Source organism: Eupeodes corollae, chromosome 3 (assembly GCF_945859685.1).
Source record: "Eupeodes corollae chromosome 3, idEupCoro1.1, whole genome shotgun sequence".
NCBI lineage: Eukaryota > Metazoa > Arthropoda > Insecta > Diptera > Syrphidae > Eupeodes > Eupeodes corollae.
This window is the reverse complement of record NC_079149.1, coordinates 3,976,581-3,994,340: the sequence shown is the minus strand read 5'-3', so window position 1 is coordinate 3,994,340 and position 17,760 is coordinate 3,976,581. Positions and strand designations below refer to the sequence as shown.

The window sequence follows — 17,760 nt, the reverse complement described above, 5'->3', positions numbered from 1 at the left end:
AAAGATTTCAAACTAAGTATCTAATAACAATTAATTTAATGAAAACAAACTGAATATGATTATAAATAATATCAAAAAAAATAAAAAATAATTAAGATGAGTTAATAATTGACTTTTAAATAAGCAACAACTTGCAAAAGTTCATGCTATCCATAGCGTATGATGGAAATCAATTGAAAATATTGGTTTAGCTCTTAAGGAAATTGATGGATGCAAGATTCAGATCCAAGCAGTTAAGGAAAACTCTCACACTCAACGGTTAACTACAATTGTTTATTTATTTAACAGCAATTAAGAGAGATTACTAATGTGTTGTGTATAAAGAAATGCTTCAAATGGGTTAGAATAGATAGAAGATCCCATTCATCTCTTAATTTTCTTCGTAACCGAATTCATTGTATTTTTTTGAGTTTTTTTTTTTTCATTTTGTAACAAAATAAAACTACACAGAAACTTTTTAGCTTCAATTTGCTAAGTTATCAATGGAAACTAATAGCAGACAATACCTGCTTAGCTATCATGCAAACGCTATCGTTTTGACGATATCACTTTGAAGATTATCGTCTTACATGAAGTGAGACTGTCGTCGAAACGCTATCGTCTAACGATTATCGATTTACGGAATGACCCCTCAGGTATATTTGAGAGTCTGTACCTGCTTATAATTTAAGCTAACAATATTCTCATCAAGGGACATCAATTGGCGTAGTGCTGCCTGTTTTAAAAGACATTGAAGAAAATTTAAAAAAAGCAAAGGGGCCCATTGCAGAGGAAGCCTTGAAGAAGTTTACTGCCAAAACAAAGGGCTAAGAACGATTGAGCAGATACATTCTGTAATAAACCACGACGTGGGTTTCAAACTTCTAGGAAACATTGAAGTGAATAATATTGAAAGTTTTAGATGAGCTCTACTCGTTTCAGCTGAAGTTTAGATCCTTCAAAACCCTTCTAAGGGACAACCGAAGAAGATTGTTACCTGAAAACTATAAAAAAAATCTTGGTAGTCCAATGCTACTATAATTAAGTGTATTTTTATTTATTTTCCTAGCTTTTGTAATAAAAGCCTTTTCTTTGACTTTTAAAGTGTTTTGTGTTGCCTTTTTAAAATTTTACAGGTAAACAAAATACTAACCCTGGTTATAAATAAATAAATGAAGTTTTGAATTCTACAATGACCCAGTCTAATTTTAAGACCTAAAGAGTTAACTTTATATGTTCAATGATTTCCACACACTAACGGTACTTTCACGAAATCAAATTGTATCAACTCATCTAAAAAAATGTTTTCACTAGTCCTATACATTTTTATACAAATGTTATATCGATACACATTTAGAAATATAAGTAGTTTCTCTTTTTGTCATACCAACAATCTCCGTTATTTTTGAACACTTATCATAATTATATTTAGGTTAGAATTAGAACTATGAATATATGGGGTTAACCTAACGAACATTAACAGTTGCATATAAAAGATTATCAGTTCTCCCTAAACGCAAATCTCTTTTTTAAAATAAAAATCTAAACTATAAACTAATACCTTTTACATTAAACTTACTATGAAATGTAATAATAGTAAGCTCGCAAGGGGTCCCCATGGTATGACACACTGACCGCTTATCGAACTGGCATCATCTCATGAGTCCAAGTATAATTATAAAAGTCAATCAGCATGAAGAAAATTCAAAAAAATTAACTAACAATAAGTTAGCCTTACCACGAGCCATAACAGTCAGTCGACAGGTGAATATTGACAGCGCCACACGCTTATTAGAATCACTCGGAACCAGAACCAGAACCATACAAAAATCACAGCTTTACAATGATTTCTCGAGTTCTGTTGGTAGGACTAGCTTTTGCATGTGCAATTGAAATAAGTTGTGGTCAAGGGATTTTTGATCGTCGTCAAGCGGCACCACCTCCCAATGACGCCGGACAGATAAAAGTTATAAACGGAAAAGTCAAAAGATACGAACGTTTAACGGTACCGATACTTGGCTATAACCCAGGACATACCCTATATTATAATATTGTGAGTGAAAAATTAATCATTTATCAAACTTAATTTAACTCCAATGTACCCGATTCGATTTTGTGTAGAATGAAAATATGTGGCAAGCCTCTGCGACAATCGTGCCAGATGCTCCCGATTCCCCAATTACAGGATCGGTAACATTTAACCAATGGCCAGCAAATAATTATGTCAAACTTTCAATTAACGTGACAGGACTTCCGGTGGGAAAGCACGCCTTCCACATCCACACCTTTGGAGATGTTAGCATGGGCTGCAAATCCACTGGTGGCCATTTCCCCAACAATTTTGTAAGAACTTTAAGACTACTCGTATATGAAGCTCGCATTAAATTCAATTACATTATTTGCAATTTCATAAATAAACACACTTAATTTTTTTTAGATTGGCAATGTTGACACAAAAGAAGATGGCAGTATTTCGAGTGTGTTCCTTAGCTCTTACCTAACGCTGTTTGGTATCCACGGAATCATTGGACGTTCAATTGTGATTCATAGCAAACCGATTGACATTAATAATTCCCTGAACGCCGAGGTCTTCTCTTCGTCACTGCAAGCGCTACCCGATGCAGTGGCATTTCAGAACGAAGAGAATTCCGTGGGGCCAGCGATTGCGTGCGGTGTAATTAGTATAACTAGTAGTAATGGCGGTATGATGAATGGAGGCATGATGCCTCCTCCACCAACTTTGTAAATTTGTTTTATTTTTTTATTTTTTTGATCAAATGAGAGTATAATAATAAAATTTCTAATTCTATTTGCTGTGCAAATATAAATTTTGATTTCTTATTTTAATTTCAATTAGTTGCGTTGTATGGAGTTGCTTTATCAATATAAAAAGGTCTTGTTCTGAAATTTCAATTTCAATTGAAGCTAAATTTTTAAAGGTGTTAAAATGAAACCTTCAGTGGCTTTGAAAGTTTTGTTTCTGGGCTTAATATTAGGTTATGGAATTGTTTGTTCAAGTGAAATTGTTGAGTTTGTGCAACCAATAAAATCATTATTAAATTACTTGAATATTCCACTCCGAGTTCAAATTATGATTTGCTGGGATTTTGGTAAGTTTTTTTGTGTGCTTTTGGACATTTTAATCGACTGACTTATGGGGTTTTCCATGGGTTAAATAAATCAAATTATATTTTTGATCTAGATCTGTCAAAATACAAAATTTCCCCTGTTTTTGCATTTAAATAATAAGTAATAAATAAATTGATTAATTTTTGATTTAAGATCAATTCCTCAGATATAGATTTTTTCGGCAGATTTACCCCTCTTTGCACCAAAACTTATACAATTAAAAAAAATATGCTTTACCACACTCATTTAGACGTAAACGAAGTTATTTTAATACAATGACAAACAAAAAAACAGTTCCAATCTGGTTCCATGCGCCACGAAAAAAATCAATTTTTGAAAAAAATCTGAATTTAAACATGGATAACCCCATTGTTGACATCATATCATAAATTAGATGAATTACAATTGGAATTTGGAAGAAAAATATGGAAAACTTCAGATTTTCTATTAATAAACGATAGAAAGATTTTGATAAATGGAGATATGGAGATTCAAATTTCCCTTGGAAATTAAATTTGAAAATTCCAATAATTGTGCCACTTTTTATCGTAACTGAAGATTTGTTTATTGAAAGAAGAGCCGGAATGTCTCTTAAAAACTTGATTTTTTCCCTAATCTAGGAATTGTCAATTGCGGAAAATACTTAGTTACACTTTATTCAGGATATTCTCCAACGCTTACCTGACTTAAATGTTACAGATTAAGTTAATGACTTTTGTGTTTTATATGTAACTTAATAAACTACAAATTAAAAATGAGTCTATTAATTGCACTGTTCAACTGATAATCAAATTACACTCTTCTGAAAATGTTTGGTAACCTTAGTTAAGCGGTCCATTTTTGCAAACGTCGGACTTTCAACTCCAAAAAAAAATTGGTTTAACAAATAAGTTTGACAGATGTCGAACTCCAGCCCTATATTTTGGAAATCGCAAAATTGATAACCCGTTATCTTGACAAAATATAAAAATGACATTAAAAACAGGGGTGAAATCGGCTAAGGTGATTGTTGATAAATGTCTGTCACATAGCTGAAGGGTGATTTTTTAAAAGCTTTAAAAAAAAACACATAAAATTCAAAAAAATTAATAACATTTTTATTTGAATCGATAGTACGGTTCATATAATTTAATGTTTGAAGATTATTTCATGCAAATGTTGACCTTGACAGCGCTTTAAACGTTCCATCCGCTTAGTCCAATTTTGGCATACTCTTTCCATCATTTCCGGCGATATCTCAAGAATAAATGCTTCGATGTTGTTTTCCAATGCGTCAATTGAAGCACGCTTGTCTGTATAGACGTGAGCTTTGACATTGCTCCACAAAAAAACAGAGCAAAGGCGTTAAATCGCACGATCTAGGCGCCCGTGGCACCGTCTTGTTGAAACCACATGTCATTCAAGTCCAGTTCTTTCATATTGGGCAAAACAGAGTTGGATATCAACTCACGGTAGCGCTCACCATTCACAGTTACGTTAGGATTCGCATCATCTTTGAAGAAGTACGGTCCAATGATGCCTCCAGCTCATAAACCGCACCATACTGTGACTTTTTCTGGATGCATTAGTAGCTCTTGCAATGTTTCTGGCTGATATTCTCTCCAAAATCGACAATTCTGCTTACTTACGTAACCTGAAAATATTAACGTAACTGACCATAAATAAGCACGCATTTTGGTAATAAAATTCAATAATTTGCAAGTGTTGTTTGTTTGTAAGACAATTCATGGTTAAATTATAGACCAAACTCAAAATGATTGACAGCGAAACAAAACACTAAACGTGCGTCAGCTGTTTAAACCAGTGTTGGTTGCCAAACAGATAATAGCTAAAATATCACCCTTTACAATAAAAGTTCAGATTCAAAATCAGCACTAAATATATACTCCAAAACAATAGAAGGGTAAGATTCAAAATTTTTCAAAACCTCAAATAAAATCACCATGAGAATTACTGGAAACTTTTTTAAAGCATTTAATAGACTTTGGCACCAAGCTCTCTTATCGAAAATGCGTGATTTTGGTATTGATGAATATTTATTTCGTTGGATTAGAAACTACCTTTCTAACAGTTCAATATGCTGGTGGTGTTCCTCAGGGTTCCGTATTATCTCCGACTCTCTTCCTTATATTCACAAATAATCTTTTGTCTAACACTTCTAATCCATTACACTGTTTTGCTGACGAAAGTACCCTCAGCTTTTCATATTCGTTTATAGGTTTGAATTCTTGTCGTTGGGATATGAAACTTCAACAACAGCGTATGTAAAGCTCATTAAATTCAGATCTCGACAGCATTGTCCAATTGGGAATTATTAACCGTGTAGAATTTAATGCTTCAAAAACTCAATGCGGTCTCCGGTCGTTAAAGCGTAATCCATCTTCGATGCCGCTATCCATGAATGGCACTTGAATCGTCCAAAACTTGAATATTACTCTCATATCTTGGCAGGTGCCTCAAAAACAAAACTTGGATAGATTTCAAAAACGGGCTTTAAAAATGATATGCTGTAGAACATAAACCGAAACATTTACATGTAGAACATAAACCGCCGCATGTTTCATGCATTTCGTTGTATTACCGATATTTTTACCAACATTGTTCTATAGAATTAGCCAGTTGCTTTCCACCCTTCAAAAACTTCAACCGTAATGCTAGCACTTCTAGGAATGCTCATCAGTTTACCCTTGAGCTCAATTTCAAAGTACCTGTCAAGTAAAGAAATCCTTTTTGTAACTGCACATCGAGAAAGTGGAATGCTTTGGAAAACTCTGTTTTTCCCTCCTATTTTGTCATTCAAAACTTTTTAAGACCAATGTACATCGGTATCTCGTCTTAAATACTTCCCTATTTTCCTAAACTCTGGCTTTGTGTTTAAATATGAACCTATAAAGGGTATTAATAACTCCTGGCATGAGAATTATAAAAAAAGACAAAGTTAACGATACACTTCCTTGGTTAGAAGTTGAAAATAAACGATTTATTTAACAAAATCGAATCAAAACTCGAACTAATGCAAAAGCTCGTGAAATTAATAACTTTTTATTTGCTCTTTTTAAATTTATTTAAAAAAAAACCACCTTGACAAACATTTCAATAAAATATTTAATTAAATTTAAATTATTCTTATCAGATTCTCACACTTGTATTTAAACAAAAAAGTCTTTAAAATTTGTTCACATTATTTCTGTTAACATGTTGTACATATTTTATAGACGTTCGTTTGGAGTTCTATCGTCGTTTCAGCCAACTGGATGGTCACAACGGAAGCCGTAATTATCAAGCCTCGATTTCAGATGCTAACCTTATGAATTTTCCCAATGGAATACTCGAAGAGCATCAGTATCTTATAATTGTCGATTTGAATTGCAATCAAACGCAACGGTTATTGTTCGAGGTGAGTTTGTGATTGTTTTACAAGATACTTAATTATTAGTAATTGACACGCAATCATTTTTCATTTGCTATTGTATGTTTATTGTAGGTTGGCTCAAAGCTAACTCATCGCTTCAAATGGATTGTGTTGGATAGTGTCAGTCAATTGGAAAGAGATTCCGATGAATTAATATTAGAAACCTTCAAGAATCTTGAGGTGACGCCCAGCAGTGAGGTCTATTGTTTGGCCAAGATTGAGGAGTACTCTGGAACTGTTATTAAACAAGGTTTTGAAAATGTTTTTTTTTTTTAAGTCTGAGTGGTCTTTAACCATTGTTTATAAACTTAAACTTAGTATATAGAAAATCAATGGAACAAGAACTAATATTGGAATTATTCGGATTCTGTAGAAACACCACCAGTCTAAACCTTACCAGAAACTCGCACATTAGTTCGATTAGACGGAGAAATCTAGAAGGACTTAAGCTTAGGGCAAGCCTTGTCCTAACACATAATGACTCAACTAACCATTTGACGGATGGACTGTTAAGAAAACTTACCATTCACTCAGAACTTGGAACATTTGCAACAAAGATCTTTCTCTTTTAATTTTAGGGACAGACATATTGACACTCTCAGTAAAGTCAATTACGTATTGACCACTCAATTAGCTGACTTCATCAATGGGGAAATAGAGTTTAAATTTGTTAAATCCTGGGGCTATATGAATAATGAGTCAAAATGGAGCGGAATGATTGGAGACTTAGTGGATAACCGATCTGATATTGGAGCATCGGCGCTGTTCTTTACGGCTGATCGGATTAAGTTTATTGAATATATAGCAATGCCGACTCCAACACGCTCTAAGTTTGTTTTCCGTTCTCCGAAGCTCTCCTATACTGATAATGTGTTCTTACTTCCTTTCGATACGGTAAGCTCGATGGGAAGGAGTATTTCATTAAGCTATAGTTCTTCATCAAAAGTACCTTTTTATTTAAGCGAGTTTGGCATGCTGTCATTGCATTGATTGTTGTGACTTCGATAGCTTTGGTTTTCTCAACATGGTCGGAGTTCAAGATCAAACAAAATGAGGTAAACTGTTTGTTCTTAACTTGAAAGACTTACTTTCCTAATGGGATTCAATATGTTCGTTCTTGGAAATCATCACACAGGGTAACACAGATCCTGGTGTTCTACATCCTTCGGCGTTAGATGCATTTATTTTGGTTTTTGGTGCCACATGCCAGCAGGGCTCAGCTGTTTCTCCTAGAAGCATGACTTCAAGAATAATTATGTTTATTGTATTCCTGATGCTGATGTTCTTGTACACAAGGTAATAATGGCGTAACATCAATTTGATGCCCTTCAAAAAATTTGTTTAGTTACTCAGCAAATATCGTTGCATTACTGCAATCGCCTTCGAGAAAAATTCAAACACTCAATGATTTGCTAAAGTCACGTCTTAAGCTCGGAGCAGATGATACTATTTTTAATAGATATTATTTCACGGTAAGTTCATCAATTTAATTTATTTTTCTTCATTTTCCAGAACAATCACGGTTATATTAACTTTGTTTGATTGAAGTGAGGTAAAAACATTTAAAAGTGGCGCCCAATTAATAAAACGAAGCTTAGAAACATTTTAAAGTGGCGCCCAATCAATACTATGGAGGCTATTGGAAATAAACTGTCCTTCAAAATGTTTTCATTGACGAAATTTCGAAATGCCTATTATTTTATTAATTTCACATATTAAAAAGAGGGCCAATGTCTTCTAGACACTAAAGCCCCAACTATAATAGACTTAACCGAAAGTAAGCTTATATCAAAACCGAACGAAAAGTTGTCAGAAGTTATCGTCAAAACAAAAAGTAACCATAATTGATTCAAGTAACTTAAGCAAATGTCAAACGAAATGCGTTTCAAATTTGACATTTGCTTAAGCTCAAGCCATTTAAATGGCTCTTGAGTAATTGCGCAAAAGTTAGCGAAATTTAACGAAACTGAGCAGAGCCTCTATTATGGTTAGTGACATAAGGCTGCGTATTGATTCGTTCCCTTAAGCTGGCTTAAGCTCGGTTAAGTATATTATAGTTGAGGCTTTACTTATTGATTTAATTCCAAGGGTTGCTTCTGACGTTATTTACTTCCCAAATTTTGAAGATGGGAACAATTCCGTGAAGAATTTTACTCACTATAGCCCTTTCTTTTTATTTGTTCTCATAGGGCCGTATTATCATTCGCGAGTCGCCTTAGAAAATAAGCGAATGTGACTTTTTCGCAATTCTGTTTGCGATTCGCCAAGTCGACGTTCGCCTTAAACTTCAAAAATTTAGCCAATTGAAATGTCGTTCTATTACAATCTGTCATAATCAGTCAACTGGAATTCTTGGTGACTTTGAAAAAATCACAGTTTTTTTTTTTAATTGATTAATGTCTAGATTTTTTGTTGCGACATAAAAAAATGAGTGAAAATCGACGAAGGTAAGAACAGATTAAATAAATTATAATTACAACTTTTATTGGTATAGCATTAAAAGAACCAACAACGCCCAGTTTTCAAAGTTGGTGGAACTAATGGAAGCAAACCCCGACATTGCCAAGGGTGTCGGGACGTTTGGATCATCTAAAAAACCAAGCCCTTGAGCTAAACGCATTGGGACCTCCTACACGAGAGGGTTAACAAAGGTTGGGGGAAACCTAGCTCAAAGTCATTTCCTACACTATTTTGATAACCTCCACATCTGAGAAATCGTAGTGCGCACGCAAGTTTTAAAATTGGTGGAATTGCTGAAATTTGGGTTGTTTTAACCCTGAACTTATTTGACTTAAAACATATTTAAATGCGTGTTTGCTGAGCCGAAAGTATAACACAAATCTAAAAAAATCTAGTTAAATTTTATCAAAGTAATTGTTAATTTTATTATAAATTATATGGTACTTCCAGTGGGTTTCCTCAATCATGATTTTTTCTTCTTTATTTGTTACTTCTTCATTTTCATCCTCGAAAACAACCCTGCTAACCATCTTTATTTTTATTTACTTTTTTTTACAAAAAAAAATACATATTCTTCAATCTGACTTTAAAATATTTGGCAGATTTGCAGTCAACTTCATTCTTTGAACGTACATTTTGACCAGGAAACTAGTTAGTTTTTAAAGTGTCATGAATTTTAAATTCAGAACTTTACTTGGCACTACTTTATATTCATAGTACAAGTACTACCAAAAACATTATTGTTTACAAGACAGTCCTCAGAAAAATTACAAGTCCATCACGATTTGTATTTTGTATTGTAAAAAATATTACGTATTTTGTTTTCCGAATTGTCAAGGAAACCATTTACAGAAAACATTAAATGGAGTTGTGCTGAAAATAAATAAATCATAGAGTAATAAAGTTCAGCTTTTAGTTGAATGAAAAAGCATGATCAACTGTCATTTTGATAGAAGTAGACTTGACTTAATAGTTAGGGATATTTTTCTTGACCTACTTTCCAGTCAACTTTCTATTTAAGTTGCTTTAATTGGAAGGTAATTTTTTGGCAGCTGGCCAATCAGGTACTAGAAACTTGTCTTACTTTCAAGTCCTTTATGGCGTCTGAAATTTCACATTTATGACAATGAAAGACATTTCACTTTTAGTTTTTAATATTGGCAGTTTTGTTTCCAAAGACGAACTACGGAGTTCGACATTGGAAATACCACCAAACTGTTAATTCGCCAACACATTCGACTTTAGGCGAATTTTCGACTCACGAGTGATAATACGCCCTTTAATTATATAATAAAAAAATAATATTTCTTCATTTAAGCACACTTCTGATCCAGTGAGACAGCAAATATATCAACAAAAAATCCTGAACAAAGATGGTTCTGAAAATTTTATGACACTCGAGGAAGGCGTGGAATTATTGCGTGAAGGGTTATTTGCATTTCACATGGAAATTGGTGTCGGTTATAAGGTCGTAAGTGAAACATTTCGTGAAGATGAAAAATGTGCCTTGCAAGAAATACAATACCTCCAAGTCATTGATCCATGGTATGCTATCCAGAAGAATTCTTCTTACAAAGAACTACTTAAAATTGGGTAAGCAATAAATAAATATTGACATCCCATTTAATTTAAAACGATGATAAAATCACAGTCTTTGATTAGAGTTTCTAGTTAAAAATGTTAAGTAGGTTAGGTTTAGTTAAAGTGGCTGTCCATAATGAAAACGGACACCTTTGGCCAGTTTAATGGCCCATTGTGATACCACATGAATATTGAGGCTTCCTCCTAGGCTCAATGGAACCAGTTTGAGTCCCTTACATAACGTGAGAGGTTGATTATGCTGATATCATTTAGATCGTTTAGATCGTTAAAGAAGAATTCTCCTAGGAAATCCTTGCATTTTTGAGCTAGAGCAGGCCATGTACAGAGAAGGTGAAGAACTGTTTCCTTCTCTTCCTCGTCCAGACAGCTTCTGCAAAAGTCATTTGAGAATACGCCTTACCGTATGGCGTGATTTCTTACTAGACAGTGTCCGGTTATGACACCTACTATCGGGCTTATATGCGATCTGCTTAGAGATAGCAAGCACCTTGAACGATTTAAATCTAGTGTTGGCCAGATGTTTTTCGTCACCTGACACGTGGTGATTTTGTTCCACCTGGTGTTAACCTTCTTCATAGCGTCTTGCATTAGCAACAGTTTACAAGGAGCGATTGGTATGCTAGTATTAGCCAAACGTGCTAGGATGGGCTGCACTGTACCGTTCCTGGCAGTTACCTGGAATGTCTCTATGGCCCGGCACCCAGCAAAGATGAATATTAAACTTAAAGATGATCTACAGTTATGGACTGTTATAGAGTTTGTAGAGACAGAGTTTAGAGATTTTATAGTGGCATGAATATCTGAGAAAACATAACGTTTTCTTTAAGCCAAGACAATACTTCTTTTGTCGCCAATAGCTCCGACTGAAACGAGCTACACTCATGGGGTATGCAGAATAAGATACTTAATTTCAGAGTACACACCTCCACCAACCCCTTCTTTTGTTTTTGAATTATATGTATAAAAATGGATTGATTCGTCTTCCAGAAATGCCCTATCCTCCCAGAAAGACCTTTGAGCTATAGAAATCTGGAAGTTCCTGTCGAATTGCAGTTGGGGGATGGTGTAGTCAGAGTGCTTTGCAATTGAATCTAAATACCTAAGAATTACGGAGTGGCTAATGTTGTTGTTAGTCCACTGCGACGAACCTTTGAGGCGAATAGCAGAGCTTGCAGCTATTAGTTTGCTAAATATATCAAGAGGTGTAAGGTATAGTAAAGTGTCCAGTGCCGCAGATGGGGTCGTGCGAAGCGATCCACTTATACATAGGCAAGCTGATCGTTGGACTTTATTTAGTTTGTTGTGGTTTACAGCTTTCTCTAAAGCAGTCCACCATACTGCCACACCGTACACTAAAATCGGTCTAATTACCAATTTGTAAAGCCAATGCGTGATTCTGGGTTTTTTTTTTTTTATAATTAGCAAACACTAAAAGGGTTTTTTATATCTTTAATATGCCAAACACACAGTGTGAGCATTAGGAAAAGAGGGAAGGGTTGGATAGGAGGTGTCGGTGTACATTGGTTTTAAATTTCTGAACATTGCAATGACAGGGAAAGATAGAGCGTGGCAAGGCGTTCCACATTCGCGTAGTACGGCTAAAAAAAGAATCTCTGTACTTCATAGTACGTCCGAAGTTGGGCTCAAGGGTAAACTGATGGGCATTCCTAGAAGCGCGGGTATTACGGTTAAATTGTTTAAGGGGAGGAATGCAACTGGCTATTTCACTAGAGCATAGTCCGTTAAAATAACGGTAAAAAAGGGTGAGGCAAGAAACCTTGCGTCGATGTTCGAGTGATGTAAACGAGTTTATGATATTAATGTCACCAATCATTTTAAAAGCTCTTTTTTGAATACTGTCCAAGAGGCTTAAATAAGTTACTGGAGCACCAGCCCAGAGATGAGAGTTATATTCAAGTTTCGGACGTATATAGGTTTTGTAGATTGTAGCCAGATCAGACGGAGAAAAAAATTTCTTGCAACGTCTCAAAAAACCTAGACATCTTGCGGCATTTTTGGCAACATCGCGTATGTGATCGCTCCACAATAGGTGGTTGCTGATGCACATTCCGAGGATGTCAAGATTTTCTGTTTCGTTGATGCAAGTGCCACTCATAGATAGTGGCAAAGACGGTTTATCTCGCTTTAACGATGCAAGACAGCATTGCGTTTTCGAAGCATTAAATTCCACACGATTTTTTATTCCCCATTGTACAATGCTGTGTAAGTCGGAATTTAATGAGCTAATCATATTTTGCCGTTGCAGTTCCACATCCGAAGAGGAGGGTTGTGAGTCTGGAAACGAATATGAAAAGCTAAGAGTGCTATCGTCAGCGAAACAATGTATTGGATTAGAAGTAGCAGACAGGAGATCATTTATAAAAATGAGGAAGAGGGTCGGAGACAAAACGGAGCCCTGGGGCACACCAGCGTTTATTTTATGAGTTTCAGACTTGAATCCGTCCAAAACAACTTGTATTGAACGGTTCGAGAGAAAATTTCTAATCCAACGAAGAAGGGATTCGTCGATACCGAAAGCACGCATTTTCGATAAGAGAGCAAGATGCCAAACTTTATCAAATGCCTTTGAAATATCAAGTGCAATAATCTTACTTTCTCCAAAACGATGTAAAGATCTGTTCCACTGTTCGGTGAGATGAACCATGAGATCACCAGTGGACCTATTGCTACGAAAGCCGTATTGCCGGTCATTAAGAAGCTTCCGTTCCTCAAGATATTTCTTTAGCTGATAATTAATCAGCGTTTCCATGACCTTAGAAAGAAGGGACGTTAGTGCTATCGGTCGGTAATTTGTGGGAGAAGAAGATTCGCCTTTTTTTGGAATTGGCTGAACAAATGCAGTTTTCCAACTACTCGGAACGAGCCCAGAAGAATAGGATAGATTGAAAAGCTTACGCAGTGGTTTTGCCAGCGTGGAAGAACACCTCTTCAGAATAATAGCGGGGATACCATCTGGGCCAGCGGATTTATGAGTGTTGAGATCTTTAAGAACTCTCGCCACAGTTCGAGTACGAAAAAAGATTGTAAAGATTGTAAGGCTCATTTCACACTACACGGTTTTGCCCGTACGGCAAAAAACCGGACGGCATAAACCGGATCAATGGCTAATTACCCATTATACGGCTTTAACCGTACGGTAATGGCTTCATTATTATTGGTGATTGATACTGTTTTTGATACCAATTCATTCCACTCAGTAATGCAAGTTCCCCGAGAATGTATCAGCTGCATGAGAACCAGCCTTGAAATCCTTTCTTCCCCCATCGCCATTACTCTAGTCACATAATCGAAATGTAATTTTAGAGTATCCAAAAATAGCTGTTTCTAAGTATAACATATAATTTGGAAACTACCAGGCAGCTTGAAGGTATTCCGTATAAAAATACGAAGATATTTTTCCAAAGCCTCAAAGAAAATATATCCCCAAACTTGGGCGGCACCTTACAAGAGAATTGATAATGCAGCTGTACGAAAGATTTGATACTTTGTTCCATGTTCTATGTTCTTCCTTTCAATACAACTTCTGCACACAGAATACATAGCTCGTTTAGCTTCAGATTGCTAGTATTGAAGATGCTTATTTAGGTTTAGATTAGAAGCAATTAAGACTCCTATGTAGGTACTTGTACTCTTTAACAATCTCTATTAGTTCCTCCTCAAACGTCTACTTTTCACTCCTCGAAAACCTGCCAACCCCCTTCTCATAATCATAATTTTCGACTTGGCAAGATTAACCGATAAATTCTAGGTTTTGCAGTAGCGATTGAGTCGGTTTATCATTAGCTGCATACCGTTTATAGTGCTCGATAGGAAGACTTAATCATCTACAAACATTAAGCCAGGGATGTTTTTTCCACTCATACATACTCGTCTGAGAGGAATTTACCATCCCATACCCTTGCAACATTTTCTTTGTAGATTGCTCTGATGACAGATATCATTTTTGCAGAGATTCCGTATCCGAAAAGTTTGTAGAAAAGTGCTTCTCTGGAAATTGAGTCAAAAGCCGTGGGGAAATCTACAAAAACGGCATACAGCTTTTTCCCTCTCTTTTTATAGATGTCGCCAATATTTACAAAAAAGAAAATTTGGTCTATCGTTAAATATTTTTTCCTGAAACCCGTTTGAAATTCATGCAAAATCTGCTTGTTTTCGACTCACTCGCTTAGTTGAATAGTATTGCTCCAAAAAACTTTGCCACTGCTTTGAGAAATGAAATGCCTCTCTAATTAGTCGGATCTTAAGGGTCTCCTTTCTTGTGTAGTGGGAAAATGATTGCTCCTCGAAAACTTCCCGGAGCATCACCTGTCTCAAAAATTCTGTTGTACTGGTGTTAGATTTTTAAAATATTCGAAGGGTATTCTATCCTCTCCCGGAGCTCTCCCATTTTTAGATTTCTCTATAACCAATTCTACCTCAGATAGCGTGATAGGAGCATCTAAGAATTCCTTAAGGTGGCGTATACTGAAACGATGGTGATATTTGTGCTGTGAAGAAGATTTATGAAATGCATTTTTAACTCTTCTATATTGATAACTGTGCAAGAATACAATCGTATAATGTAAAAACATGCATTTCGTCACTTACGCCACTAAGATTATCGCGCCGTCCGGCTGCCGTATACTGTAGTGGCAGTAGACGGATGCTACACGGCGCGGCGCCGGCATTTTGCCGTGACCGCAAAATATGAAAGCGTATATGCTCTTCTTCGTGCCTCTAACAAAATGTCGCCGTCCGGTCAAAACCGTGTAGTGTGAAACAAGCCTAACATTTATTACCAATAGCTTTTTTGCAAGAAAAGAAACCTACAACAGTTTTTTGACTCTTTCTTGTACATTGCGTTTCCAATTTAGTTTTTTATCTAAAAGAAGACCCAGGTATCAAGCCTCGTCCGAGAATTTTAATTGGATTCCTTTAGTATAGGAAGGATTGACAAATGGAATTTTGTATCTCCTCAAAAACAAGACTAAATCGGTTTTGTGTGGGTTAACACCCAGTCCACACCGATCAGCCCAAATTATTAGTCTGCCTAAGGCATTTTGTAAGAGTTATTTTAAGGTGTTAAATGTTCAGTAACTAGTGTTAAAATTTTAAATCCAAAAGCTATTAAGTTCTAATTCAAGAAATGAACAAAGATTTTGAATATCATAACTAATGGGACTCTTTTTGTTGTGTAAAGTATGATGCGAATTCACGAGCACGGTTTACAGGAACGTGAGAATGCAATTCTCTACACTAAGAAACCCAAATGCACTGGCGGAGGTGGAAAGTTCATAACAGCCAGCTTGGTAGATACAAAGCCTGCTATTCTAACACTTTTATGGGGCTATCTATTCGCCTTAGCTGCAATATTCTTTGAAATTTTAGTCTATCGGCAGTTGATGCGCTACCGTAATTACGCCATGGACAATATGGATAATGCTAATAATTAAAAAATAACAAGCTTATATTTTATTTAAATGTTCATTTTATTTTAAGTTGCGAAATTTAATCCATTATACATAGTTTATAAGTAATGTTTAATAATAATTAATTTATAATTTCAGTGTTTTTGTTTTGTTTGCTTTCTTTAAATATAATAGGTAATAATTGTTGTTTTTCTTTTTTTGGTTTGTTTCCTTTTTTTATGAGAAATAAATTAAATTCTTTAATAATTTAAATAAAACAATTAAATTTATTCCTACTTACAGTCATTTTGTATAAGATTTTGAAAAAGTTTTAACAATTTTAATTATTTTTGTTTCTTTTTTTTTAAATTGTTATACACATAAAAAGCTAAAAAGGCAATCCGCATTTATTATTAACAAACTAAAATATATAAATCAATTTAAAAATAACAGTACATAGTAGTTAAAGATATTCGAACGAATTAAAAATGGTTTTGCATTATAATTTGGGCCAAGAAAGGGTGTTTAATTTTGAAGCTGCTCTTTCCGTTACCGCTGCGCTACTCGTTCGCTGATTGACGCGCATCAAAAATAAAGTTTTTTTTTTTTTTTTTTTTTTTTTTGATAAATTATATTAAAAGATTTTAATGGTCGAATCCAAAAATTACATAATTGTTATTTTTGTTCATGTTAATTATGCTAAGCAATTTTGTATTAATATATATAATAATTATAATTCATAATAGTTTAGTTATAACATTTAAATATATATAATGTACGTACGACTAATCATTTCATACTATATTCATTTTTTTGTGTTTTTGTTTTATTTATTTTTAATATGCATTTATCAAAATATTTTACAGTTCATTTTCATTCCAGCTTAAATCTATCTACATATAAATCCCACAAATTTGTTTGTTTTGTTTTTCTTAATTCACATTAAAATCGGTTTTGTGTTCAACTTCTATAAATCTGATTAAGCAAAACTATTTAAGCTCACAGATAGCTACATTTTATTTTATTTTTGAAATTATATTTTATGAAACAATGATGTTTTTATAAGTTTTCGGTACAAAGAAAAGGTTATGTTGTTACAAAATAAGAACAAGTTTAAATCAACCATTACTACCAATAAACATAAGTAATAATAATGTGCTCGTGTTATTTTAAGTACTTTATTTTTCTTTAAGTAAAGTTAAAATTTAGAAATCTCCGAACTATGAAATACTTATTGAGACATACGTGTATGTACGTACCATTTCCTACTTCGTCGTAATTTGATTGAACAAATTGAAAGAGTTGGATTCTACTTAATAATATATTTTTATTAACAAGTTGGTACGACACTTCGGGTTGCATGATAGAAATTGGGGAGAAAAAGTTCATTGAAATCGTTATAAATTGTAGGTTTATGGTATTTAAAATCCGGAAGTGGCAAGTCAATATGTATGGTCGGTAATTTTGTTTTTTACAATTCTGTAGGTGTTAGCTCTTAGACCAAGTAGTTAGAACTTTCATTCTTTGTTTTATTATTTTACTACTTTTTAGGAATGTATCAACGTCCATAATTGTGAACTCCTCTCAATTCATTGATGAATTTTATACTCATATTATTTGTATGATCAAAATATCTTAAATTTTAAAAGAGGTTTCTATTTGCCTTTTATTTTTTTAACTTTTTACCAGTTTGAATAAAAATCGAAAAGATTTGTCGACTTAAGTCAAATTATATCAATACGCAATTTATCGGGAGGGAAGAATCGAGTT

General features: G+C 34.4%; 2 protein-coding genes across 2 annotated transcripts; both read left to right on the top strand.

The window, feature by feature from the left end:
* The first annotated feature begins 1,725 nt into the window (after positions 1-1,725).
* Positions 1,726-2,807, top strand: LOC129951374 (superoxide dismutase [Cu-Zn]). Its single transcript, XM_056063496.1, has 3 exons — positions 1,726-2,032; positions 2,101-2,322; positions 2,417-2,807. The coding sequence occupies exons 1-3, from the start codon at positions 1,823-1,825 to the stop codon at positions 2,723-2,725; spliced, it is 741 nt and encodes a 246-aa protein (XP_055919471.1). The 5' UTR covers positions 1,726-1,822; the 3' UTR covers positions 2,726-2,807.
* Positions 2,808-2,846: 39 nt separating this feature from the next.
* Positions 2,847-16,148, top strand: LOC129951373 (glutamate [NMDA] receptor subunit 1-like). The gene is made up of 10 exons (XM_056063495.1): positions 2,847-3,089; positions 6,324-6,505; positions 6,593-6,770; positions 6,839-7,028; positions 7,099-7,414; positions 7,483-7,575; positions 7,656-7,816; positions 7,866-7,992; positions 10,299-10,573; positions 15,783-16,148. Exons 1-10 carry the CDS (start codon positions 2,927-2,929, stop codon positions 16,033-16,035), a joined length of 1,938 nt encoding a protein of 645 aa, XP_055919470.1. The 5' UTR covers positions 2,847-2,926; the 3' UTR covers positions 16,036-16,148.
* Positions 16,149-17,760: the final 1,612 nt, after the last annotated feature.